Source organism: Urtica dioica, chromosome 3, assembly GCF_054948205.1.
Source record: "Urtica dioica subsp. dioica isolate 48M chromosome 3, U.dioica_male_clone48M_v1_H2, whole genome shotgun sequence".
NCBI classification, from domain to species: Eukaryota; Viridiplantae; Streptophyta; class Magnoliopsida; order Rosales; family Urticaceae; genus Urtica; species Urtica dioica.
The window spans coordinates 34,465,496-34,493,285 of record NC_142758.1 but is presented as its reverse complement, the minus strand read 5'-3'; the positions used below and the strand labels follow the sequence as shown (position 1 = coordinate 34,493,285).

The 27,790-nt window shown below is 35.8% G+C and overlaps 1 protein-coding gene and 1 pseudogene across 1 annotated transcript; both read left to right on the top strand.

The window, feature by feature from the left end:
• Positions 1–3,400: 3,400 nt before the first annotated feature.
• LOC149402637 (serine/threonine-protein kinase haspin homolog) lies at positions 3,401–17,718 on the top strand (annotated as a pseudogene).
• Positions 17,719–22,464: 4,746 nt separating this feature from the next.
• On the top strand, positions 22,465–25,221 carry LOC149402636 (fe(2+) transport protein 1-like). The gene is made up of 3 exons (XM_089610026.1): positions 22,465–23,114; positions 23,700–23,849; positions 24,721–25,221. The coding sequence occupies exons 1-3, from the start codon at positions 22,506–22,508 to the stop codon at positions 25,024–25,026; spliced, it is 1,065 nt and encodes a 354-aa protein (XP_089466152.1). The 5' UTR covers positions 22,465–22,505; the 3' UTR covers positions 25,027–25,221.
• The last annotated feature ends 2,569 nt before the right edge of the window (positions 25,222–27,790 follow it).

Below are 27,790 nucleotides of genomic sequence, written 5' to 3'. Positions count from 1 at the left end.
TCATTCGCATCGCTTTTTTTTTTTTTATCAGAAAGAGAAATATATTTTCATAAAACATTAAATACATTTTTTTTCAAACTTAAATATTTATGGACATATATTTATATATTTTTTCTTTCAAACTAAAATATGTTAATTATTCCACATCAATATAAAGGAGAGGAGAGGGCCCCTCTCACAAAATACTGTTCAATCAACAGTGTTTCGTGTGTTTGTTTTTGTTTTTAACTTAAAAAAAATTGTATCCTAAATACAAGTCGTGTTCATTTGTACCGATTTTTTTTAATAGAAAGATAAAAATGTTTTCAAAAAACTTTAAATATTTTTTTTTCCAAACTTAAATATTTATGAACATATATTTGTATATTTCTTCTTTCAAACTAAAATATATTAATTATTCTGCAGCAATATAAAGGAGAGGAGAGGGCCCCTCTCACGAAACATTGTTCAATGAACAGTGTTTCGTGTATCGTGTGTGTTTTTTTTTTTTTTTTTTTTACTTTTTTTAAAGAAAAAAAATAAAAGATTGTATTTTAAATACAAGTTCATTCGTACCGATTTTTTTTATCAGAAAGATAAAAATGTTTTCACAAAACTTTAAATATATTTTTTTAAACTTAAAAATTTATGGACATATCTTTGTATATTTCTTCTTTCAAACTAAAATATATTAATTATTCTGCAGCGACGCACGACCATTTATTACTTGTTCATTTCTAAAGAAGAAGTACAAGTTTTTATCGATTAAAACAATAACAAAAAACAAAAAACCAAAAAAAAATATAATATTAAAATATTATTTTGTTTGGATGCTTGACTTTTTTGGCAAAAAGTTAATGATATTTTCTATCTTATTTGTGGTCTCTACTAGTCCTCCCTAAGAACTACGTTTCTTTTTCGAATAATTCATAGTCACACACGAGCCCTTCCAATGCATTTGTAGGGATAAGATATGATTTTGTAATTGATCATAAGTGCTCATCACTGTCAATAATTTTTTTTTTATAATTTTGTATTTTAATACTTTTTTATTTTATAAGGTTTAATTCATTGTTATTTACTTCTTGTTTAAAACATATATTACAAACGTGATTTTGCATTAAACAGAGGAAAGTTTACATGGACAATTAGGAGTCTCTTTTTTTTTTTTTTTTTTAATGAAATAACCAAAATTTCATTTTATTCAGAAAATAGTACATCTAACCAAAATAAATTAATTTAACTATTCTAGTTAATTTAATTTATTTCGACTTAATGAACTATTTTGTTAATAAAATGAAATTTTGGCTAAAATCTTAAAGGAAAATTGACATCAATAATATCAATTGTTTGTCACTTACCAAAAATCAATCAAAATTCAAATATTGAAATATCTAGTACTAAATCGGTTACGAACTGATTGATTCCGTGATAAATTTGGTACTAAATGTGTCAATATTTAGATTTTGGTTAATTTTTGGTAAGTGACAAACAATTGATATTATTGCTGTCAATTTCTCAATCTTAAAAGAAACGAAGATATTGATTAATTGCAACATATTTTTCAAGTTTTTATATATCATATATGATTATTATTATTTTTTTCAAATGGATGCACAAAGAAAATACTATGTAACAAAACTAACCCTTTACAAATGCTAAATAGTTCTTAATTTAATAAGGTAAATAATAATTATATATTTGACCATTGCTTATCATATCAAATGGTAAATAGTTATTCATTTTATAAGATAAATAATAATTTATATTTGTATGTTGTTTACCATATTATTAACCAAATTAGATATTAAAGTTTTCAAGGCCTTAGCATGGTACTTGAGGCGTTATGTATCAAAACGTTGAGCATTTTTTATCTGGCTACACAAAAGTGTTTGGCGATTCAATGGTGGAAACACTCCGATTTCCTTAGAATCCGTAGTATGTGACATTTGTCGTTTGGGTCTTGAGTTTGATCGTGACCCATGTAACTGTATATCTCTCGAGGCAAAAAAAAAAAAAACAAAAAAAAAAATGCAGACAAACTTGCTCACAAGTGTTTGAATTCCAAGCTAGTGTGTGTTCGTCCCGTGTTTGTAGCAAAGCTTTGTGTACTGCGTCGTAAATTCCAACCGATTTAGCTTGTCTTACTTAATGAAACGGTCTCTCAATTTTACTTTACATATGAGTTTTTCTTTAATTTTTACCAGATTTTTCACAATGTTTGAAATATTACAAAATTAGGAAAATAGCTAATTTAAATGTTTGACATTACTAAATAGGTAACGTTTGATAAATCTTAAGTAAATAGACAATTTCAGACCTAAATTTTAAGTAAATAGTCAACATTTGATATATGAAAGTAGCTATTTACCTAAGATTTACGTCTGAAAATGACTATTTACTTAAGATTTACCAAATGATGACTATTTACCAATGTCAGACATGATCCATAGCTACCAAGTCACTATGAAATTAGCATCTTGAATTTTTATTGTTTTTTTTAGCAATAACTATTGAGCGAGAGCGAGCATAGGCGAGAGTTTTAGTTTACGTGACTTGCAAGTCATGTTATTTCCTAATAATGCAGTGAACAAAACGTGCGTTTTTCTTACACCGCTTTCTTTCTTTCTTTTTTAAGCCAACGTGGTACTTACGTGGCTTTTAGTTTTGTTCTATATATTGCTTCTTGTACTGTTATTCTTTTTGGTGGATTACAATTCAATAAAACAATGTTTTACCGAGTTTTGATTTCTCTAAAACGAATCTCTCTCTTTCTCTGATCTCAAGAACTCGTGCCCTAGATTCAAAAATCTATTATGGTATCAGAGCAGATCTTCTGCTAATTTTCCTCTCTTCTCTTCTACTCAAAGACTACAAAGGATTCAGATCAACTCGAGGTCGTGAACGCAGTATCAAGAGCTCTCTTCAACGATCCGATGAGTCTGTACTTCATTCATCACAGCGACAATCCAGGAGCTGTGATTGTCTCTCTGCTGCTCGATGGAGAAAACTACGCTTCTTGTAGAAGATCGATGTTAATGGCACTTTCGGTGAAGAACAAATTGGGATTCGTTGATGGATCGATCGTCAAACCGCCAGAGGAGGAGATCGCGACTCTCACTGCGTGGAAAAGAAGCAACACCGTCGTCGTCGGCTGGATCATCAACGCCGTCACGAAAGAAATCGTAGCGAGCATCCAATTTAGGGATTCTGCCCATACTGTTTGGAACGAACTCGCAGAGCGATATCAACAACGCAATGGACCAAGAATCTTTTAGACTTTACGCGATCTGGTGAATCTCTCGAGGATCAGAGGTCAATTGTGAATCACTACACGAGAGTCAAAGCGCTTTGGGAGGAGTTTCAAAGCTTCAAACCAGATTGCTCATGCGGAGACTGCAAATGTGGAGCAACTAAGCGAATGACAGAATTTAATGACAATGTCTATGTCATGATCTTCCTGATGGGCCTCAGTGACACCTACGCCAACACAAGGATTCAAGTCTTGCTCATGGATCCGATCCCTCCCATCACCAAGGTGTTCTCGCTCATCACTTAAGAAGAGCAACACAGAACGATGGGAATGGAAGCAATGTGATCTGAAGGAGTCAAAACAATGGCGTTGGTGGCCAAAGAAGACTCAAGAAACAAGAAGACTCCAAAGAAGGATCGACCTTACTGCACACACTGCAAAATCTATTGTAAATGGTGCCCACAAGAAGAGTTGTAGTCTTTATTTTGTACATTTGATGTAATAAAGTCTCACGAAGACTCTTACTTGTAATTGCTTATTCATTTAATAAAAAGTTGAAACGTTCATTCATTCCTCCTTGTCTGTTTGAAGCTTTATGATAAAACATTAGTCTTTAGTCCATAAACAAACTTAACAACTTACGAAGAGACAAATGTAGATTTCATGAACAAACTCTTCGTAGTTTGCTTAAAACGATATATTCGCAATCTAAGGGTCAAAGGACTATTGACCTCAGTACGATTGTTAGGAGAATCTATGATGTCTGGTTATGGGGCATTGAGAGTTGGAGACTCTATAGTTCTTCTAAGTATCTTCCGAAGGTACTGAATTGACCAGTGCACTTCTAGAGACAAGATAAGAACAAACCATTTAACCTCTTATGTCTCGAAGTCACTACGTATGAATTGCATCGTGCTTACCTTAATCCTAAAATGAGACATGCCATTTCACAGCTTACGTATTCTCATTTGAGAAAGTCAGAGTTCGGACTCACTATGCAATTCTGAACATGGTCTATTGGTGAAGTACTAAGTTGTGAGAATGTCATGAGTGACTTTGTGAAGTTCGCATAGATATGGAATTCATGTACCAGATTGCTGAAATGCAATGTATATCACCTCATGCTTTGTTCCTTGGAATGTGAATAAATGAACTGGCCAGTGTCCAAATTGAGTCTTGACTCTTTTGGATGAAACAATGTCACTTGTTAGCTCCTCGTCAATACATTGTTTCTAACTTATTCACAAGCGACAAAGGAGTTGAGGAAATAACAGCTAGAAGGGTAAAATGGTAATTTTGTAAATCCCGACTAGCTGATGATATTCATGAAGGGTAAACATTGATAATATTCTGTGGATCCACTCATTACAATTAGGTTGAATTCTTGAGTAGAAAATAAATTCATTTGAACCGAGAGATTTTCAGTGTCAACTCTTTAATGGAGTCAGTTGACATTAAGCTAAACTTGGAAAAGGTTTGTGAACTTTTGAGTCCAAGTATTTAGCTCAAGCTTTGTTCATTTGGATTTATGAGGTCACTGTCACAAGTCACATCGAGTAGGAATAGTTAAACTAGAAGCTAAGTCAAAACAAGAACGATACAAGTTTTACGAAAATTGTCAAAAAGGGTATTTTTATCTTTTGGACATAGGATGAAATGAATGTTAATAATTTTTTTGACAAGGTCATTTGATAAGAATTTTATTGAAAATTCTTAATGGGCCTTTCTCATGTTGTCATGAATAAATGAATAAGCTTCTAGAAGCTCCTTCTAGAAAAGTCTTGGGCGCCCAACATAAAGAGAGAAAGGGAAATTATTTTGTGCATGAATGTATCAAGATACTTGTCAAAAGAAAAAGATGAAACAAATTTCCCATGCATAGCAAGAGAGAATCGGCCAAGTGAGTCAAAGGCAAGGCAAGGGAATAAAAGAGGAAACAAATCCAAGCCTTCTAGAAGGCTGCCTTGGCCGTGTGACTCATGAGAGAATAAGACAATATTTGCTCATGAATATGTGATATTCTATAGAAGAGGAAACTACCTTATTGAAGGTAAAGCCTCTCCTATAAATAGGAGCCTTATTCTTCTCATTTCATTCATCCCAAGTTTTAGAGATTTGAGAGCTTCTCTCTCTAGCTTGGCCGCCCCTCTCTCCTTCTCTCTCTAAGTTCTTTTCGTTTTTGTTTTGGCACCTAGGTCCTCATTTGACCTAGATTTTTTAGCTCTTCGACTTTGAGACTTGTTCTTGAGTCGTAGTGTTTAAAAGTTCCCACACACTAATTCCTATTTTTCTCGAGTGATTATAGTGATAGAAACTTTCGTGGTTGCTCGAGTTGGCGAGGAAAGAAAGAGAGACGTGCTGCGAGGGAGACGAACGTTTCCAACCTTCCGAAGGCTTATCAACGTTCAAGCTTCTAAAGAGGTTAGTAAATTTATTATGCTCATAATAGTTTTTATTTATGTGTACTTGATCTTTGTCTAGGTTAGTAAAATCGTTTTACTTGTCAAAAGAAATTTTTTAAAATTCTGCCGCTTACCCGAAGCGTTAAACTTTTTCTTAGAGCCTAGATCAATTCCAACAAATGGTATCAGAGCTATGGTCAAAGATATGCATGTACATGTAATTAAAATTATGAGCTTGAAAATCGTTTTCGAAAGTTTACTAATTTTGTGACAAGTTAGAATTGTTTTCTTAGATTTTTTTTTAATTTATTGCTCTTGCCTTTAAATTAAAAAACATGTTGTTTTTATATGAGTTTGGGATGATATTAAAACACATTAGAATCAGTTTTAAAAGTTTTTAATATTTTATATTAAAAAACGTGTTTTTAAGTTTGAGAAAATTTCGAGTAAATTTTGTGACTAGTTTTCTTGTCTTACTAGTTTCTTTTATTTACTTGAATCATTTTATGCTTGTTGTTATTTCTTTTATATCATGTTATTACCTTGCTAATAAAACAAAAATAAAAGCTTTAATAACTTCCTAAAACGTTCTGTTACACTCGATTCTTTTTACGCACCCAAAAGACCGAACTTTAATTATTTCTGTTTTCTTCGAGCTGGAGTAAAATCCACAGTAAAAGTCGCATAACTCTCTGTTCAGAATTCAAAATTTAACGATTCTTAAATAAAATTATAGCTCTGTCTGTCCTCTTTCCAACGCCACCGGTTTTAGGTCAAAAAGACATCCGAGCCGCTAGTTATGGCGATTTTACTCCGAGGTGCGCGGCTGTCCCGAAAGTCCAGTTTTTTAGAAATCCGGATTTTCAGCCCCACTACCATGAGTTATAGAACTCTAATGAGAAACTTTTCTTGAGCAAAAATGTTTTTCATAAGATTATAAACATGATGTCAAAAATTAAAATGTTTTGATTTTTGAAAGTTTAATTGAAATTGAATTTTTATAAAACTAATTTGAATTTTGAAAAACCGTTTTCGTTTTCAAACTTGAAAATATTTTGTCATCCTAATCAAATAAATTTTCAAAATGTTTTCAAAACTATATCTATATCACATATGTTCAAAATCTATATGCTCTTGAAAATTTGAGTGGGAGGTCTCCTTGTAGACAAGCCGACAAATAAAAAGATGTGTAATCTCAAACTTTCAAGTGTTTGAGTGAGTTGAAGTTCACACTTCCCTCATGCACTTTACCGAAATAGAAGATAGGAAAAGATCCGAGTATGTCCCTTGTGCCTTTATGCACTAACACTACTCTGAACATGAAGATCTAGGATTCTTTTCTAGTTGTCCACTTTATCGCTCTTTAACTAGGAAATCCGTTTCCGAACTTATAAGAGTCGATGTATCAACTCCAAAAACTAAGTGGGAGGATTATACTCGTTGTTTGTAACCCACGATCCCCAACACTAATGAAAGAAGCAATTAACGTGAGATTAAGAGCCGCTCTTGTGGCCCTCTCTTAAATGGGAGTACTCTAAGGCATTTTTGCTTCGATCATTGCTCAATGAGCTACGTCTGAGAGTGATACGATGAAGGCAAGGCCTCCCCTTGGGGGATTGTTTTTCAAAGTTGACCTTTTGGACTAAGTGGTTGTTGCACACTTAGGCTCAATCCCTAGTAATCCTCCCTTGAGGCTCTGCGAAAGGATGTGAGTGATCAAACCAATTTAAAAGGTGGCTAGTCAAAATTGGTGTATTGACATCTTGGCTAAGCATTAATGATGTGTCATTTACTTATAAATGGAGATTTTTTGCGGCCTTCTCTTGAGGGAGTAGATTATCGTTTGGTTTATAACACCTTTGGATTTTATCAAGTCTTAAAGAAACTTAAATCCTAAACCAAAAGACTAATCATAAACTTGTTTCAACTTAATTAGGCTATATGTCTCTCAAACCTCTCTCGATCACCCTTTCCTCAAACAAACTCGAAACCAAAAACAACGTTAATTTGAAACATAACCTCGATATCATCCTTACCATTAACAAGCACAAATGGGTACTCACCACCCCGTGTCCTCCTCTGACGAATGATGATTCGACTCAAGAGGACAAAGACGCCTTAGCGGCCTGGCTTCGATCCGATGAGATTGTGAGGTGCTATATCTTAGCATCTATGAACAATATGTTGAAACTGCAACATCGTGACATCAAGACTGCCACTGACATGCTCTACAATCTCCATGAGATGTTTGGAGGGCAAATGCGTCAAACAAGGCTACAAGCAGTTCGACAGTTTATGAACTATCGCATGAAGGCTGGGACTCTTGTCAGGGACCATATGATGCTGATCATTAGTTACCCGAATAAGATGGAAATCCTAAGATCTAAGATTAACGAGGAGACCAAAATAGATATGATCTTGGAAACTCTCCCCGAATCTTTTGATACTTTCAAGTGGAACTACTCCATGAACAAGCTAGAGTACACTGTTACAAAGCTTATGAAGGAGCTTCACACTGCTGAAGGTCTCACTAAAAGAAAGAGGAATCAAGGAGAGGCATATGCTACTGAGCACAAAGCCTCCGCCTCTAGAACTGAGAAGAGACCACACAAGGCCGATAAGAAGAACTGTCCTCCCTATCTCAAAGCAAAGGAACATAGTATTGAACTAATTACCGAAGCATGCTTAGTAGTTGATAACGTATCATCGTGGATTATTGACTCCTCTGCTACAAACCATATTTGTTGTTCCTTGACTAGTTTCAAGAAAACCAAAAGCTTAGAGGAAGGCGACTTCTGTTTCAAATAGGGTGATGGGAGCCTGGTGTCTGCGAAGGCTGTGGGATCCATGACACTGTCTTTTGAAGACCGTACTTTAAACTTGAATAATGTTTATTTTGTTCCTACCTTTGGGAAGAATTTAATATCCGTTGCTCGTCTTCTTGAGCAAGATTATTGTTTAAAGTTCATTAAGAATGGAATTCGTATTTCGTTTCCTGATAATTCTTTTGTCACTGATGCATGTATGAAGAATTCTCTTTTCTACATCTATCCCACTCAACCTTCTCTATTAGACACCGAAATAGATAATGATCTAATTAGGGAACCAAAGAGGATCAAACTTTCTGAATCCTCTGATCTAACAAAATCAACATACCTCTGGCACTTAAGACTTGGTCATATCAGTCTAGACAGGATTAAGAGACTTGAGAGGGACGGTCCACTCCAAGCCTCTGCAATAGGTTCACTACCTACTTGTGAATCCTGCATAGAAGGAAAGATGACTAAGCGACCTTTCTCCGATAAGGGTCGAAGAGCCACTGAGTTGCTGGAACTAGTACATTCTGAATGTATGTGGTCCGCTCAGCCAACAGGCACGTGGAGGATACGAATACTTCATTACCTTCACCGATGATTACTCGCGATATGGTTTTGTCTATTTGCTCAAACACAAATCTGAGACCTTTAACGTATTTAAAGTCTTTAGGGCTTTAGTGGAAAAGCAAACTGGCAAAGTGATCAAAACCCATCGATTTGATCGACGTGGTGAGTATATGTCTGGAGAGTTCGATGACTTTCTTAAAGAAAAAGGTATCGCTTCTCAGCTTACCGCACCTGGCACACATCAACAAAACAGAGTGTTAGAGAGAAGAAACCGAACTCTTATGGAGATTGTTATATCAATGATGAGTTACTCATCACTCCCTCTTTCCTTTTGGGTATATGCCCTCGAAACAGCCGCTTACATTATGAACGAAGTTCCGTCCAAAACGGTTCCTGGTACTCCTTATGAATGATGGAATGGCCGTAAAGTGAATCTTGGCCGCATCAAAATTTGGGGTTGCCCCGCACACGTGCTAAGGCAAAAGACTAGCAAGTTGGCTAGTAGGTTAGAATTATGTCTGTTCGTTGGATATCCAAAGGAAACCAAAGGTTTCACATTCTATAGTCCAGAGGACGATAAGACTTTCGTTAGCACGAATGCTCGTTTCCTTGAGGAGGACTTCATGAAGGATGCAAAACCTAGAAGCAAAATTGTGCTTGAAGAAAAGTTGTGGCTAAGGGTTATACCCAACAAGAAGGGATTGACTATGAAAAAACCTTCTCTCCAGTCGCGATGCTTCAATCTATCCGCATACTCCTATCCATAGCTGCAGCTCTCGACTATGAGATATGGCAAATGGATGTCAAGACAGCCTTCCTGAATGGCAATCTTGACGAGCGCATTTACATGGCTCAACCAGACGGTTTTGTGGAAGAAGGTCAAGAAACCAAGGTTTGTGAGTTGCTTAAGTCCATTTATGGATTAAAGCAAGCATCTAGGTCATGGAATATTAGATTCGATGAAACTGTGAAGAGTTTTGGCTTTGAGCAGTCAATAGATGAGCCGTGCCTTTACAAGTTAATGCAGGAAGGTAAAGTTGTGTTTCTGGTGCAGTATGTCGATGATATATTACTTATAGGTAATGACGTGGGTAAGTTATCTGAGGTTAAGGTCTGGCTGGCAAAGCAATTCGATATGAAGGATCTAGGAGAAGCCGCGTACATTCTGGGGATCCAAATATTTTGAGATAGGAAAAACCGGACTCTGTCGCTCTCTCAAGCATGTTATATTGATAAGGTGATGGATCGCTTCTCGATGCAAGACTCCAAGAAGGGCCAAACACCCTTTAGGCATGGAGTTTCACTCTCTAAGAGATTGAGGACATGAGAAAAATTCCTTACGCCTCAGCCGTAGGAAGTCTCATGTATGCCATGCTTTGCACTAGACCTGACATCTGTTTCGTCATTGGCGTAGTTAGCCGTTTCCAATCCAACCCTGGACCTGAGCACTGGATTGCTGTTAAGCATGTTCTTAAGTATCTTCGAAGAACTAGGAACTTGATGCTTACATACTCAGGTACTGACCTGACTATGACAGGATATACCGACTCCGATTTTCAAGCAGATAAGGATTCCAGGAAATCCACTTTAGGATCTGTGTTCATCCTTAATGGTGGAGCTGTTGTGTGGAGGAGTATTAAGCAATCTTGCATTACTGACTCCACAATGGAAGCAGAATATGTGGCTGCTTGTGAAGCATCCAAAGAGGCTGTATGGCTTAGAAAATTCCTTAAGTATTTGGAAGTTGTTCCAAACGTCGACGAGCCCATGACCCTTTATTGTGATAATAGTGGGGCTGTCGCTAACTCAAAGGAACCTCGAAGCCATAAGCGCTCTAAACATATTGAGAGGAAATACCATTTTATTCAAGAGATCGTTCAGCGCGGAGAAATGGAAGTGAAGAAGATCTCAACGGTGGACAACCAAACAGATCCATTCACCAAGGCCCTAGCGAACAAGGTCTTCGACCAACATCGAGATGGATTAGGCATGAAGGACAACACACATCTTCTTTGAGTCAAGTGGGAGTTTGTTGTCAATGGTGCCCACAAGAAGAGTTGTAGTCTTTATTTTGTACATTTGATGTAATAAAGTCTCACGAAGACTCTTGCTTGTAATTGCTTATTCATTTAATAAAAAGTTGAAACGTTCATTCATCCGTCCTTGTCTGTTTGAAGCTTTATGATAAAACATTAGTATTTAGTCTATAAACAAACTGAACAACTTACGAAGAGACAAATGTAGATTTGCATGAACAAACTCTTTGTAGTTTGCTTAAAACGATATATTCGCAATCTAAGGGTCAAAGGACTATTGATCGCAGTATGATTGTTAGGAGAATCTATGATGTCTGGTTATGGGGCATTGAGAGTTGGAGACTCTATAGTTCTTCTAAGTATCTTCCGAAGGTACTGAATTGACCAGTGCACTTCTAGAGACAAGATAAGAACAAACCATTTAACCTCTTATGTCTCGAAGTCACTACGTATGAATTGCATCGTGCTTACCTTAATCCTAAAATGAGACATGCCATTTCACAGCTTACGTATTCTCATTTGAGAAAGTCAGAGTTCGGACTCACTATGTGATTCTGAACAGGGTCTATTAACGAAGTACTAAGTTGTGAGAATGTCATGAGTGACTTTGTGAAGTTCGCATAGATATGGAATTCATGTACAAGATTGCTGAAATGCAATGTATATCACTTCATGCTTTGTTCCTTCGAATGTGAATAAATGAACTGGCCAGTGTCCAAATTGTTTCTTGACTCTTTTGGAAGAATCAGTGTGATTTGTTAGCTCCTCGTCAATACATTGTTTCTAACTTATTCACAAGCGACAAATGAGTTGAGGAAATAACAGCTAGAAGGGTAAAATAGTAATTTTGTAAATCCCGACTAGCTGATGATATTCATGAAGGGTAAACATTGATAATATTCTGTGGATCCACTCATTACAATTAGGTTGAATTCTTGAGTAGAAAATAAATTCATTTGAACCGAGAGATTTTCAGTGTCAACTCTTTAATGGAGTCAGTTGACATTAAGCTAAACTTGGAAAAAGTTTGTGCACTTTCGAGTCCAACATGGCTTCTAGAAGCCTTGGATTTGTTTCCTCTTTTTCTTTTGGAAAGTATCTTCATACATCAATTTAAAAAATTGGTCTCCCTTTTCTCCTTGGGTTGGACGGCCAACACCTTCTAGAAGGTGCTTCTAGATATTTCTTCATTTGTTCATGACAACATAAGAAAGACCCATTACGAATTATCAAGTAAAATTTCATGAAATGAAATTAATCCTCAGGGCCCAAAAATCTTATTACGGCCAAGTGGAATTTGTCATCATATCACAATGTCAAAAAATTTATTGACATTCATTTCGTCCTATGTCCATAAAGACAAAATTACCCTTTAGACAATTTTCGTAGAACTTGTCTCGTTCTTGTTTTGACTTAGCTTCTAGTTTAACTATTCCTACTCGATATGACTTGTGAGAGTGACCTCATGGATTCAAATGAACAAAGCTATCACACTTGGACTCAAAAGTTCACGAACCTTTTCCAAGTTTAGCTTAATGTCAATTGACTCCACTAAAGAGTTGACACTGAGAATCTCTCGGTTCAAATGGATTTAATTTCTACTCAAGAATTCAACTTGATTGTGATGAGGGGATCCACTGAATATTATCTATGCTTACCCTTCATGAATATCATCAACTATTCGGGATTTGAAAAATTACCATTTTACCCTTCTAGCTATTATTTCCTCAACTCCTTTTTCGCTTGTGAATAAGTTAGAAACAATGTATTGACGAGGAGCTAACAAGTCACATTGATTCATCCAAAAGAGTCATGACTCAATTTGGACACTGGCCAGTTCCTTTATTCACATTCCAAGGAACAAAGCATTAGGTGATATACATTGCATTTCAGTAATCTTGTACATGAATTCCATATCTATGAGATCTTCACAAAGTTATTCATGACATCTTCATAACTTAGTACTTCACCAATAGGTCATGTTCATAATCACATAGTGAATCTGAACTATGACTTTCTCAAATGAGAATACGTAAACTATGAAATGACATGTCTCATTTTAGGATTGAGGTAAGCATGATGCAATTCATACGTAGTGACTTCGAGACATAAAAGGTTAAATGATTTCACTAGTACAAAAATGGGCTTCTAAGTCGCCCATATAACGTCACTGGCACATTAGAGCGACGCTTTACTTTTTTTTTTTTGCGTTAAAAATTGACATGGCATCTTTATGAATGTGCCACGTGTACGAATCTCGACGTCACTATGTGCACAACTGACGCCACATTTTTTAATCCCGCCAAAATGGGATTTTGCATCGCTCTTATAACATTTAACGCTATAAGATAGATGATGATGATTCTGGTAACGACATGTGGCGGGGCATCATTCAATTTATAAGCGATGCAATAAGTAGATGAGACATGTGGCATCACCTGTTTTGTAAGTGATGCAATAAGTAAAAGACATCACCTGTTTTGTAAGTGATGCAATAAGTAAAAGATGTGTGATGCTTTTGAGAAATTTTATATATTAGCACAGATGTTGAAAGTCACTAATCGCTAGTGACACATAAAATAAAACAATATATATATTTGGATTATGCGCAAAATAACTTAATTAGGTGAAGTTTATTTTTTTCTGTTAATTGAGAATAATAAGTACGATTAATTAGTTGGATATGTGGTCTTGCAAGGAACAAATGTCCTGAAAGATATATATTTTCACTACGTAATCAAACTTATAGAAAAGATAAAAAATAATTAACATAAATAATTATCAAATTATTTGATATAATATATATATACCTGTCACAGCTGGCATTAGACCGATTTGCAGCTTTATAAACAAGTCTAAAGACTACTGTATCACATGACCTAGTCAAAATTTTATTAAAAAAAACAAATAAATCAAATATCATGGCCGAGCATGTAACTGTTTTTTTAAGGCCACTCGTAACTGTTTGACGCATATTACTCATCCTACTCTTTTATTCTCTAAATTAAAAAAAAAGCTCAAAAGAAATTCCTTTTAAAAAAAGCACAAAAGAAACCGCTGGAGCAGATGGCCGCTTCTTCGAACCGAGGCCGTCGTCTTGGTCGTCTCGATGGCGCAGCTTCTTGGTCGCCTCCAGTAGCTAAGCTTTCTTCCTATTTTCAAACATACGGCTGCTCATCAAATCCACGCTGCCGACCGTTCATTCTTCTCCGATTTTTCTCTCCGTCGTCGTCACACTCAAGCCGCCGTATTTTCTTCTTCTCGGTCAGGAAAACATCTGTGAGTCTTTATAATTGTTTTGAGGGTTTTTTTTATCCCAATTTGAAATCTTGATTTTTTTTGTTTTTCATTACTTTTCCGGTGCTCTGGTTCGCGCGCGTCTCCACGCTCTGGCTTTTCATTGTGTTTATTGATGTCGATTTCTTCTGACTGTGTGCTTTGAGATTTGGGGGTTTATTTTTTTTAACAATTTCGTCATCTTCGACTGGTTTGAGTGTAGTACAATAAAGATTTAGTATCCTCAATATCACCATCATATAGTTATATCACAATCCTATTTGACGCTTCACATGAGATGGGACAGAGACTTTGTATTATGACTTTTTACACGCTCCATCGCTCACGCCTCTAAAACTTCTTCTCTGTTTACACGAACAAAGAACAGAGAAAACCTCAGCCAATTCACAAGCAAGAAAGGTAGAGATTCTTGGGCCATTAAATTTTCCTGTAAAAACATTTTTTCAGCCTCATTACCTTCGTCAAAAAGATTGTTGACGGGAAAAAAAACTTGAGCATTTGCAGAACAGGTGAATGGTTTTCACGTAGGTGTTTGTGTATTTGTTTGGGTGAGCGAGTTCTAATCATTGATTATTAATGGTTGTAGCAGGAAGGAAATGAGTGGACGAATTCTCGCGTGACAACATTCTCAGGAATCGATCCTTCGTATTCTCTATGGAGAATGTTGCAATAATAACTCTACAGGTATAATGTTTGCTGCGATATCGTGTTGATTAGGAGTAAAACACAGGGTTGGATATGAAGATTCGGAAATTTTTGCACAGGAACTTGAAAATGGAAAGGATTTGTTTTGAGTGTTGAATTATGTTCGACTAGTATTTTCCCCATCCTAGCTGGATTTTATCATTTCGGAGATTTTTTTTTTACCTTGTTAAGTTTGCCTAGTTGACAAAGACTCTTTTGAAATGTGAGTTTGTGGATGGCCATTGGTCAAGTTTTAGACTTCGTGTGAATTGTGAATCTTTAAATAGCTATTTTCTTTGGAACTGATAGCTTTTATTTGAAGTTCTGTTTGGTAAATTATGCAGAGGAAGAACGATTATTGCTGTAGCGTATTGCGTTGTTGACATACCCCAAGCTAAACAATCCAAAAAAGAGGCAAACCTCCTCTACCCAAAGTGAGATTTTAATGGTTCTATGTTGTGTGTAGCATATTGCATTTAACTATATCAAGTATCATGAAGTTCCCCTTATAAAATTAATGACAAGAGTTTATAACTCATAACCTTGTTAGTTCCCATTCTTTTTTTTCTATATAGGATTCCTAAAATTCCATCATGATGATGACTTTTGTTTAACTAATGACTCGTCATCTTGAGCCGAATCTCAAATAATTGGCTTGGAAACCCGTATAGGTTTTTTGACGGTTCATCTTAAAATCAATTAGCAATGTGAGGATTAACTCATAACCTTACAGACCTTGTTAGTTCTCCTTCTTTTTTCCAATTATTTATAAGTTGACTTTAGGTATATCTTTATCTGGTTAAACTTTGATCGTACTATTTCAAACGTTTTTTTTTTGGAATAGATAGTTAGAATGCTTTGTTTTTGTAGGGAAAACTTGGGCGACCTCCAAACTTTGAGAAGGAACGGGTTTACTTCGAAGAAGTAGATGCTTTTGAGTTAATGGAGGAGTCTCCCTCGCCCAAGACCAACAAAACATGGGTCGGGGACAACCAAAGGGATTGCAATGCCGTGCCACCATTGACTTTTAGATTACATAACTGGTTTTACAAGACGCTGAATAGTTCATGCGGACCTGCATCAACATTGTCCAAGATTCTAGGAACTCTAATCCCCTTGACGCCTATACGTTGTGACAACTTTGAACCTTCTCTGCAAAGTACTCTTGATCGGACTTTGGGCAAAATCGGCTCTCTTTCGAATTATGGTGATCAAGACCCTAAAACAAGTTCGGGCGGTAGAAGCATTTTTGCAGGGGATGACGCGGTCAGTGTGGATTCTAGAGATCTGGAATTTGCAATCGAGAAAATCTCTCTAGCATCGACATTATCTTTGAAACTGATCAGTTCAATTTTGCTACACTGTTAGCAGTTTGTGGACAGTCAGCTCCTTCAACTTTTTAGGACGTATTCTCGAAATATTGGTATGCTCATTTCACCATATGCTCTTGTTTAGTTTCATGCATTGTCTTAAAAATTATATTTACTCTATGTATTTAGTTAAAGGTATTTTCTTTTGCAAGTTCAAACCATTTAACCCCTTTTGAACTGCTGAAAGTCAAAATTATATATTTTCTTCTCATCATCTGGACAACATTTAGATGTAAGGAAAAATGGCATGAACTAGCCAATTCAAACTATGACTTGACTTTTGCAAAATAGCCATAGTTTCATTAGGTTAGCCAAAATAGCCACCTGCAGACCCTCGATCGCCTCGCCGATGGGGATTCTGTCAACCGGGAGGACCATCTCGACTTCCATGCGCAGCACCGCGGGGCCTGGCCGCGGGCGGTGGTCGGCCATGTGGCGGGCGGCGGCGACTATCTCGCCGGCGAAGGAGGGCAGGAGCTCCGGCGACGAACCTTTCCAGCGAGGAAGCCCGCCTCGTCGCCGTAGCGTGACGGAGAGTCGCGAATCTCCGTCGATCTCCTCGCCTTCGCCGCCGTGACGGAGAGTCCGACGGGAGGTAAGATCTGTGCGATTGCGGTGACTGGAAGGAGGTCTGAGAAGAAGAAGATCGGAGAAGATCGAGGATTAAATTTGAAGGCTGAATAAAATCCCTGGACTTAATTAATCCTGCCTGGATTAAATTTAATCCCGATATCTTGTCTGGATTAAATTTAATCCTGCCTGGATTAATAATCGCAGCTTGGCTATTTTGCTTATACTTGATAAACTTTGGCTATTTTGCAAATCCTTAAGTTCTATTTGGCCATTTAGCCGCTTGACCCTAGATGTAATGTACTTTTATTATATGCTCAAAGCGTGTTTGATTATTTATGAATGAATCAGTACTCGAAATTATACTTGTCATGGAATTTTACGTTGTCACATTTTGCACGTTTTTTCTCTCTGCCCAAGTTTGCTTTTTTTATTTTTTATTTTTATTTATTTATTTTTTATTTTTACTGCGGATCCTGCTTGATTGAAAAGGAATTTCATATTCATCGACCCAGAGAAGATTGTGAAAATTGGAGAAGGGACATTTGGAGAAGCGTTCATGGTTGGAAGTTATGTATGTAAAATAGTTCCGATAGACGGAGATTTCCGTGTTAATGGGGAAGTGCAAAAGGTACTCTAGTTTCCATCCTATAAAAGAATAATATGATTTTTCTGATTGTAGATAGTTGCAAAATGTAGGACAGCAAGGCTGCGTTAGAATTTGCTTCTTCGAGTGCGGTGTGAATCTAAAGCTGTTTCTTTCTTTTTTTTTTGGCTTGAAACCAGACTCATTGCTACTGTTTTTTTTTTTTTTTTGCGTACGTATTTGGAATAAATTGCTACAGGTTTTTTTATTTGCAAATCGAAATTATTTATCAATTTAAAAAAAAAAAGATTGGGCGTCACTCGATAAACAAGTGATGCCAAAAAAAGAATTAAATGCACTTTTTATTACCTAAGCCATCACCTGAAAAACAAGTGACGCCCAACTCTATAACATCACTTCTTATTACCTAAGCCATCACCTAAAAAACAAGTGACGTCCTACTCTATAACATCACTTTTCAACAAGCGACGCCCTACCCAATCTAGCGCCAAATCCAACGTGGATCCACGTGGAGCGTCGCTTCTAAATAAGTGACGCTTTAGAGCAAGAGCGTCGGCCGATATAACGGCACACAAAAAGTGACGCAAATCTCCTATAGCATCACTTTTTGAGCGCTGTAAATGACCCGTTGTGTAGTAGTGTTTGTTCTTATTCTGTCTCTAGAAGTGCACTGGTCAATTCAGTACCTTCAGAAGATACCTAGAAGAACTATAGAGTCTCCAACTCTCTATGCCCAATAACCAGACATCATAGATTCTCCTAACAATAAACTGAGATCAATAGTCCTTTGATCCTTAGATTGCGAATATGAAGTTTTAAGCAAACCATGAAGAGCTTGTTCATGCAAATCTACATTTGTCTCTTCATATGTTGTTAGGTTTGTTTAAGGACTAAAGACTATAGATTACCATAAGGCTTCAAACAGACAAGGAAGAATGAATAAACGTTTCAACTTCTATTAATTATTCAGTAGTTATAAGCAAGAGTCTTTGTGAGACTATATTACATCAAATGTACATAAATAGACACTATTACTCTGCTTGTGGGCACCATTTGGCAACATGAGATCTTCACAAAGTTACTCATGAAATCTTCATAACTTAGTACTTCACGAATAGGTCCTGTTCAGAATCACATAGCGAATCCGAACTCTGACTTTCTCAAATGAGAATATGTAAGCTATGTAATGTCATGTATCAGTTCAGGATTGAGGTAAGCATGATGCAATTCATACGTAGTGACTTTGAGACATAAGAGGTTAAATGGTTTGTTCTTATTTTGTCTCTAGAAGTGCACTTGTCAATTCAGTATCTTCAGAAGATACCTAGAAGAACTATAGAGTCTCCAACTCTCTATGCCCCATAACCAGACATCATAGATTCTCCTAACAATCGTACTGAGATCAATAGTCCTTTGATCCTTAGATTGCGAATATATTGTTTTAAGCAAACCATGAAGAGTTTGTTCATGGAAATCTACATTTGTCTCTTAATATGTTGTTAGGTTTGTTTAAGGACTAAAGACTATAGATTATCATAAAGCTTCAAACAGACATGGAAGAATGAATAAACGTTTCAACTTTTATTAATGATTCAGCAGTTAGAAGTGAGAATCTTCGTGAGACTTTATTACATAAAATGTACATAAGTAAAGATTACTACTCTTCTTGTGGGTACCATTGACAACACCTCACACCAACTCAGCTGCACCAACTGATCGATGAATTGTCTAACAGACTCGTGGCAACAACCAACAACATGACTGAAGTCAGCCTCACCATGAGTGAAATAGGTTATATTTGCTTCGTTGAAACCTTGAAGTCTATAAACAATCTCAATGGAGATTGGATCCTAGATTCAGGTGCTTTGAAGCACATATGTAACCAAAGCTCTCTTTTCTTGCAACTCAAGAAAATATCCAATGCAACAGTGACACTACCAAACCACACAACCATACCAGTCAATTTCTTTGGTGATATCAAGATCAATTCTCAATTCTTATTACATGATGTTCTTTTTGTCCTAACTCCAAATTCAATTTGATGTCAGTAAATGCCTTAACATCATTGCCAAATATTGAGGTCAACTTCAAGAGTTCTAGTTTTGTGATACAGGATATCCAGAAGGAGATGATGATTGGGAAGGGTAGGAAGGTAGAAGGCCTATACGTGCTGGAGAAGGAAGCTGAATTCTCACCTTGGGCTCATGTCAACCAAGTCTCAGCAGCCACCTGACATAGCAGATTAGGCCATCCATCTACTGCCAAACTCAATCACCTCAGAGAAGTTCTCCATCTCCAATCTATTCATAATACCAATCCTTGTTGTATTTATCCCCTTGCTAAGCAACGCAGACTTGTCTTTCCTAATTCTTCTAGTATGTCTACTTCTTTTCTTGATCTCATACATTGTGATGTATGAGGATCCTTTCATACTGTTTCTCATTGCAACAATAGATCTTTTCTGACACTCATTGATGATCATAGTCGATATACTTGGTTGTTCCTTATGAGACAAAAGTCTGATGTACACTTCATTATTCCAAAATTCGGCAACATGGTCAAGTGTTTTAGGTCGGATAATGCAAAACAACTGATCTTTTCATAATTATTTGGAAAAAAGGGTATTGTACACCAATATTCTTGCGTGGAAACACCACAACAAAACTCTATGGTTGAACGCAAACACTAGCACATTTTAAATGTTGTTAGGGCCCTATTCTTTCAATCCCACTTACCTATCGAATTTTGGAGGGATTGTGTTGTTACAACTATATATTTGATCAATAGAATTCCATATAGAAGTTCTATCAAACAAGACTCCCTATGAAGTCTTGCATAACAAGCCAGCCAACTACAATCACCTCAGGACTTATGGATGTCTGGCTTTTGCATCAACCCTCAAGGCCAACTGTGATAAATTTCAACCAAGGGCTCACAAGTGTGCCTTCATTGGGTACCTACAAGGATTAAAAATATATAAGCTCTTAGACTTACGCAGTCAAGAGGTGTTTGTGACTAGAGATGTAGTTTTTCATGAGCATCTTTTCCCTCTTGCAGGCCTAACCAATCCTGCTCAACCCTCTGACCCTTTTCCAGAAGTTGTCCTACCCAATATCCTTTCATATGATGACCCAACACCTTCAACTCATCATGCCTGAACACATCACCTTGAACAATCCACATCTGAAATCCCTACCTCACTGCAAAGTCCAACATCCACACCACAAACTGACCAACCTGACTCAACACAACCACCACAACTCATCAGAAAATCAACTAGACCACAAAGATCACCAAGTTACCTACAAGATTACCATTGTGACCTAGCACAAACCACGGTGTCTCGCTCTTCCGTTGAAGCAGAATATCGAGCGCTTGGAGTAGTCACATAAGAAATTCTTTGGCTCCAACAAATGCTGAAGGATTTTGCTGTCGCGACAACACAACCAGCTGCTCTGTTCTGCGACAACCAAGCAGCAATCCACATTACCAACAATCCGGTCTTTCACAAGCGCACCAAACACCTCGAGATTGACTGTCACTTTGTCTGATCTTCGAGCTGGGGTCTTCAAGCTGCTTCCGATTCGGTCTGCACTTCAATTGGCAGACATGTTCACGGAGCCTTTAGCTTCGCAAGCTCTATAGTCACTCATGTCCAAGATTTCACTGAAAAAAATCTTCCTTCCATCTTGAGGGGGCGTATTGAGCGAGAGCGAGCATAGGCGAGAGTTTTAGTTTATGTGACTTGCAAGTATCCTAATAATGCAGTGAACAAAACGTGCGTTTTGTTTACACCGCTTTCTTTCTTTCTTTTTTAAGCCAATGTGGCACTTACGTGGCTTTTAGTTTTGTTCTATATATATTGCTTCTTGTACTGTTATTCTTTTTGGTTGATTACAATTCAATAAAGAGAAATCGCCACATCTACTACCATTTCAATAACATTTTTCAATAATCCACTAAAAACTAATTTTGGCCAAAATTACTATTCGACTTTGTGTGGAAAACCAAAATATAATTCACTTTAATATTCCTTACATTTTGATCAAAAACCAAAACTCAATTAATATTTATCTTTATCAAAAACCACCGATTTCTCAAAATAAAAATAAATATTATTTTTTTGGATTTTGGTCAAAATGTAAGGAATATTAAAGTGAAAGATATTTTGAGTTTTCCACACAAAGTCAAGTAGTATTTTTGGCCAAAATTATGTTTTAGTGGATTATTGGAAAATGTAATTGAAATGGTGGTAGATATGATAATTTATCTTCAATAAAACCATGTTTTACCGAGTTTTGATTTCTCTAAAACGAATCTCTCTCTTTCTCTGATCTCAAGAATTCGTGCAATAGATTCATGAATCTATTAATAACGGTAAATAGGCGTCATATATTTATTTTTTCAATCTGTTTTTATTTTTGATAGAAACACAATATTTATATCGATAAGTTCATAATATTTTATTTGGAGATATTGTTTGAATAATGAAATTTTTGTATTATATTTAAATTACTCGACGGTAATTAATATCCAAGTAAAATTTGAATATCAATCGGGAGTGGTATTAATGTTTTAATCTTTGGTTTCCCTATCATTCACTTAGTAAACAAGGCACGTGCAAAACACGTGAAATCCTGGTACAGTCCAAGTCAACTCCCTAGAAAGCAGACGTCAACGAGCCACGTCATCATTCAGCCCACTTTCGTCACACAAACGCCAAACTCGAACCAAACGTGGCCTACCACTCCACACGCTCTCTCCACACCCCACCGCCTAAATCCCAATCCTCTCCCCAACCCCTCACAACACCACACAAACCCAGAAGCCCATTTCCGTCATTTTCAAATCGACGAAATAAATAAAAGTCCCCCGAAGACGACAAGTTATCAAAAAAAAAAAAAAAAAAGAAGGAAAGAAAAAAATGGGGTCTCAACCAAAACCCCTACTTTTCCTCATCTCCATCTTCTTCACTCTCCTCCGCCACGTGTCGGCCCAGGAATCGCCGGAGAAATGCGGCTCAGGCGACGGAACGTGCCGAGACAGAGCCGGCTCTCTGAACTTGAAGCTGATCGCCATGGCGTCCATCCTCGCCGCGAGCGCCGCCGGAATTGCCGCGCCGCTGATGACGAAGTCGGTGCCAGCGGTGAAGCCCGGCACGGCGGCGTTCACGATGGTGAAGGCTTTCGCGTCGGGAGTGATTCTGGCGACTGGGTACATGCACGTCCTTCCCGACTCCTTCGACTGTTTCGCTTCGCCGTGTCTGCCGGAGAATCCATGGCGGAAGTTCCCCTTCGCGGCGTTCGTCGCCATGCTCTCCGCCGTGGCGACTTTGATGGTTGACTCCGTTGCCATGAGCCTTCATCGGAGAAAGATCCCTAGGGATCAGCGTGCTAGTTATGATGCGGAGAATAATAACCATAACCATAATCATAATAATATTATTGATAATAATGATAATAATATTGACAGTGATCAGTGTGATGAGAAAGGAAAAGCGTTGGATTTGCTACGATATCGCGTTGTGGCTCAGGTTTTTTTTTAATTTTTTTTCGTGGTACCAAAATATTATTATTATTATTATTATTATTATTTACGTTGGTGTTTGTTACCGTAAAGCTCTAGGTCATGTTTTCACGTCGTTTAATTACTATGACCGCGTAATAAAATAATTGTAGAAAAATAAAACTATTTTGTTTGGTATTTGAATACACGATGAATTTATTAGGACTTTCACGTACATTGAGTATTCTTGATTATTACATAAGTAATGATTTCTTTTTGCGCATGATTTGATTACGTACGAGTTTGATTGAATTGAAGCTTTTATTTCAAAGGAGGATATATGGTATTTAATTACGAGTTTTTTTTTTTTTTTTTTTTTTTTTTTTTTTTTTCGTGCCGTAGTTATTTTTATTTAATTTTTACAGTTTACTATTATTACAAGTACTGTTTCGATGTGCTGCAGCTGGGAAGGTGAATTTATTTTCTAGTTGTTTAAGATTTTGAGCGCACAATATTTTCTCGTTGTTTAAGATTTTGAGCATTCTTAATTAAAATAAGTAATAATAGTTTTATATGTGTATGGTTTGACTAAAAGTGTATTTCAATTTCTAAGGTATTGGAGCTGGGAATAGTGGTCCACTCAGTGGTGATTGGTCTATCACTTGGAGCCTCAGACAATCCATGCACAATTAGACCACTCATTGCTGCTCTCTGCTTTCATCAACTCTTTGAAGGAATGGGCTTAGGTGGTTGCATATTACAGGTAATTTACAAACTCAGAATATGATTACCATTAAAAGAAAACTGATTCACGAAAGTAGTAAAACGTTCTATGCATGGTATATATGCATGCGAAAAAGTGGTGATGCCTTTCGTATCAAATTTAGACTTTGCGTTTACAATTATGTGTTTGTGGGCTATATTTGACAAACAAAATTACAAGAATAACGTGTACTATATAACTATAGAGTATTTAGCTTTAAAATATATTCTTTCAAGCCGTAAATAATGACCATTCATAACTATTTATTATTTTGTGCGTCATTTACTTGTGTATTGTTACATCTTTATTTATATGAAAAATAACTATATAATTAAAAAAACCACGATTCTTGAAAGAGTTTAAAAAATTCTTTCAACAAATGTGATTTAGCTAAATAGTTTATTTAAAATTATGAATTTGTAAAATAGTCAATATTTGTCAAAAATTAGTGATATAATCAAAATATAAAATAATCTGATTTCAAATTTTTTCATACCTTAGGATTAATTTTTTTGAAAGTGATAAATTATTTATTATAATCGTCAAAAAATTTAATATGGAGTGTAAAAAAAATTGAAAACGTAAATTTGATTATTTAACTAATCAAATGGCTATTTTGTATACTTTTTTCTTTTAACAATGTTATATTTTTAAAAATACTTTTATGTAATTTTTCTCAAATTATTTTAACCAGTTTAAACAAGAGGTCGTTATAAATGTGTGCACATTTCATGGGGGGATATATTCCCTTTTAACTAGTATTACCAATCTGTAATGTGCCTAGTTGATTATCATCAAACGTAGCGAGTTTGTAGGCTTGGTGGAATTTTATTTTAAGATATTATAATGAAATATTTCTGGATGATGAAAGGCTGAGTACGGGATGAAGGTGAAGGCAATAATGGTGTTCTTCTTCGCCTTCACAACACCGTTCGGGATCGCTTTGGGAATTGGGCTTTCAAACATCTACAGTGACGATAGCCCAACTGCGCTTATTGTTGTGGGCCTATTAAACGCTTGCTCTGCTGGGCTTTTGAATTATATGGCCTTGGTGGAGCTTCTTGCCGCTGATTTCTTGGGCCCAAATCTACAAGCCAATTTGAAGCTTCAGTTTTGGTCTTATGCTTCTGTTCTCTTGGGAGCTGGTGGGATGGCATTGATGGCCAAATGGGCTTAGTTTTACTTTACTAGGACGTTATATATATATTTAGTATTTTTATTTTTTGGGGAGCAGATTCAGCAATTCAATCAAGGGGATAAAGAGTGATGAAATTTCTGTCCAGTTTGTTCATCTCTTTTTACCACAATGCAAACGTAGTGATGTTCTTTAGCATGGTGGTTTTGAAATCCTGAATATAATCGACTTTTGATATCGAGTCACGGCGTTAGAATCGGGTACTAAATTTTGGTGGTGAAATAATAACGGTATGCACTACAATTATCAAATAATAACGATAGTTGAAGAGTCAGTTTGCTGTACCATGACCAATAGACCTTGAAAGATGGCCTCAAACTTACATAAATCTGTATTTATTAGGACATGAATGAAAGAATTTTGTAAGATGGTTATTCCGTCATTAGAGGTGAAAACAAACAAAATGATCAAAACAAAACACAATTCAAGCAAAATGATATAATAGGAAACAAGCATCCCGCGAATGATTAGCCACAGTGTATAAAGAAATTTAGGAGGGAGACCACCACTAATGGAGCGAGAGTTTTAGCCACTAACCTATGTCTCACAAGTAGGAAATAACCAGAGTGATGAGTTGACATTTAAATTTATTTATAAAATACCATATGTATCCTTTAGTGTTATTAATTAATATATGAATATTATATAACTGTACTCTCTCTCTCTCTTTCTTTTTTTATTTTTTAAACTTCAAAATTAAAAAAATAAATATCTTCTTTATATAAATTTGAAATTCAGTGATTTCAAGTCCTATGGATTCGTGGTGACAATATCTTCCAAAATATACCCATGGTGTTAGATAAAAGTTGCTGTTTACTGCTGTGAAATTTCTCAAGAGAAGAAGTTCGCTCATCGGTACGTTTTTTGATCAGCATCGGTCTAAAAATGAAGTTTACAATTTGGGCAAGTAAAGGCATCAACTAATTTCTCTCTTTTCCTTCTTCTTCGGAATTTTTTGTATGGGTTCATTTTTTCTTCTTCTTTGAATCGTCTGTAAATATCTAATAATTATCGTTAATTAATGATGTTTTTCATCATTTATGCTCAGGAAGAAACCTCTCTGAAGAACTTAAAATTCTAGATATATTTTGTGGAAATAACTAAAATTTTTGAAAATTTTATGAAAATAAATGGAAATTTTCCATGCGAGCCATTTCTTGAAGAGTGCGAAATGAAAAGACTTGAAAATTGTATATTATTTTAAACTCATGAAGATCAAACCACTTGAAGATCGGACAAATGGAAAGACTTGAAAATTGGACTTTTCTTTAAACAAAAATCATTTTCCTCTGATCCATGAAAAGAATTGCACTTTCCCTTGATAGTTAAGATATAAAAGCAAAATTCCTCGTGATTGACTTTCCTTTTTATTTTTTTTTTATTATTTTTTTTGCAGAGAGAGGAATAATGAAAAAATGATTATTGCTAGAGAAATTTAAGGAATTCAAAAATTCATAACGTTAAAATAATGTTAGCATATTTAATGTTTACTGCTTGATATACGTACTCATTACACGTAGTAGATGTTTTTTTTTTGAAAAATTAGTCGAACTAAGCCACCCGAAACGTTGAAATTGTAATCTAGCCAACGTTTCGTCCAAATTTTCACTCTAGCAAAAAATGATGACGTGTCTTAATTATGCAAGATGTTAATTACTATAATATCCTCTACTAGAATTTGCTTACAAAACTTGTAGCCCACGTTTGATCAACCAAAATTTTCGAAGTTAATACACGTGTATATATTTAGAATTTTTAAAAAAATTCTATATTTGGTAAAGTTTGTTATTGAGCGTTTTCTTATTTCTTTTTAATTTTTTGTTAATCTCCGCTGCTTTGTTAATTTCTGTTAATTATAGTAAATTTACATATGTGCATGTAGTGGTCGATGGTGTTATCAATTGATATTTCTTTCCTTTCCTTTAATACGGTGTTATTCACAAGCCTATCAAATTTTCAATACGAATTTTCGAAGTTAATACACATGTATATATTTAGATTTTTTTTAAAAAATTATATATTTGGCAAAGTTGGTTATTGAGCGTTTATTTCTTTCTAATTTTTTGTTAATCTCCGCTGCTTTGTCAATTTCAGTTAATTTTCGTTTATTTTACGCACGATAAACTTCGGCTGGCTGAAACGTTGACTAGTATTTGGTTTCTATGATTTATGTTACATAAGGGTATTTTCGATATTTTCTAAATGGCTAGATTACAAAATTTACCAAACGTTGGCTACATCCTTAAAACCATGTTTGAAATTGGCTACGTTGATAAATTACCCTTTTTTTTGTTTAATAATTAACACAAAAATTTGTTGCTAGGCAAAGGGTAGTTCAAGCATAATTAATTGTCAATATGTGCCGTTTGGTTATTTTCCTAAATGTTTGCAAACGTTGGCTAGATAAAAAATTGTAGTTTGTTTTGGGTTAGAAAACTACATTGCCCGCTATTTAAATTAAAGTTTTAAAAAATAGGACAATATAAAATTATTATTAAATAAAATATTAAATGAAATTCTGATTAGTCACAAAGACAAGATGTCGCACACAATGTGTCCGACAATTTGCTTGAACACAGATAATGGGTAATCAACAAAAAATGCGATAAATAAGCAACACACAATATGGTTACCCAGTTCGGTGCAATATCACTTACGTCTGGGGGCACTCTGCTAGTGGAAAGGATTTCACTATATATTAGTCAATAGTACAAGACTATATATTAGTCAATAGTACAAGCAAGGT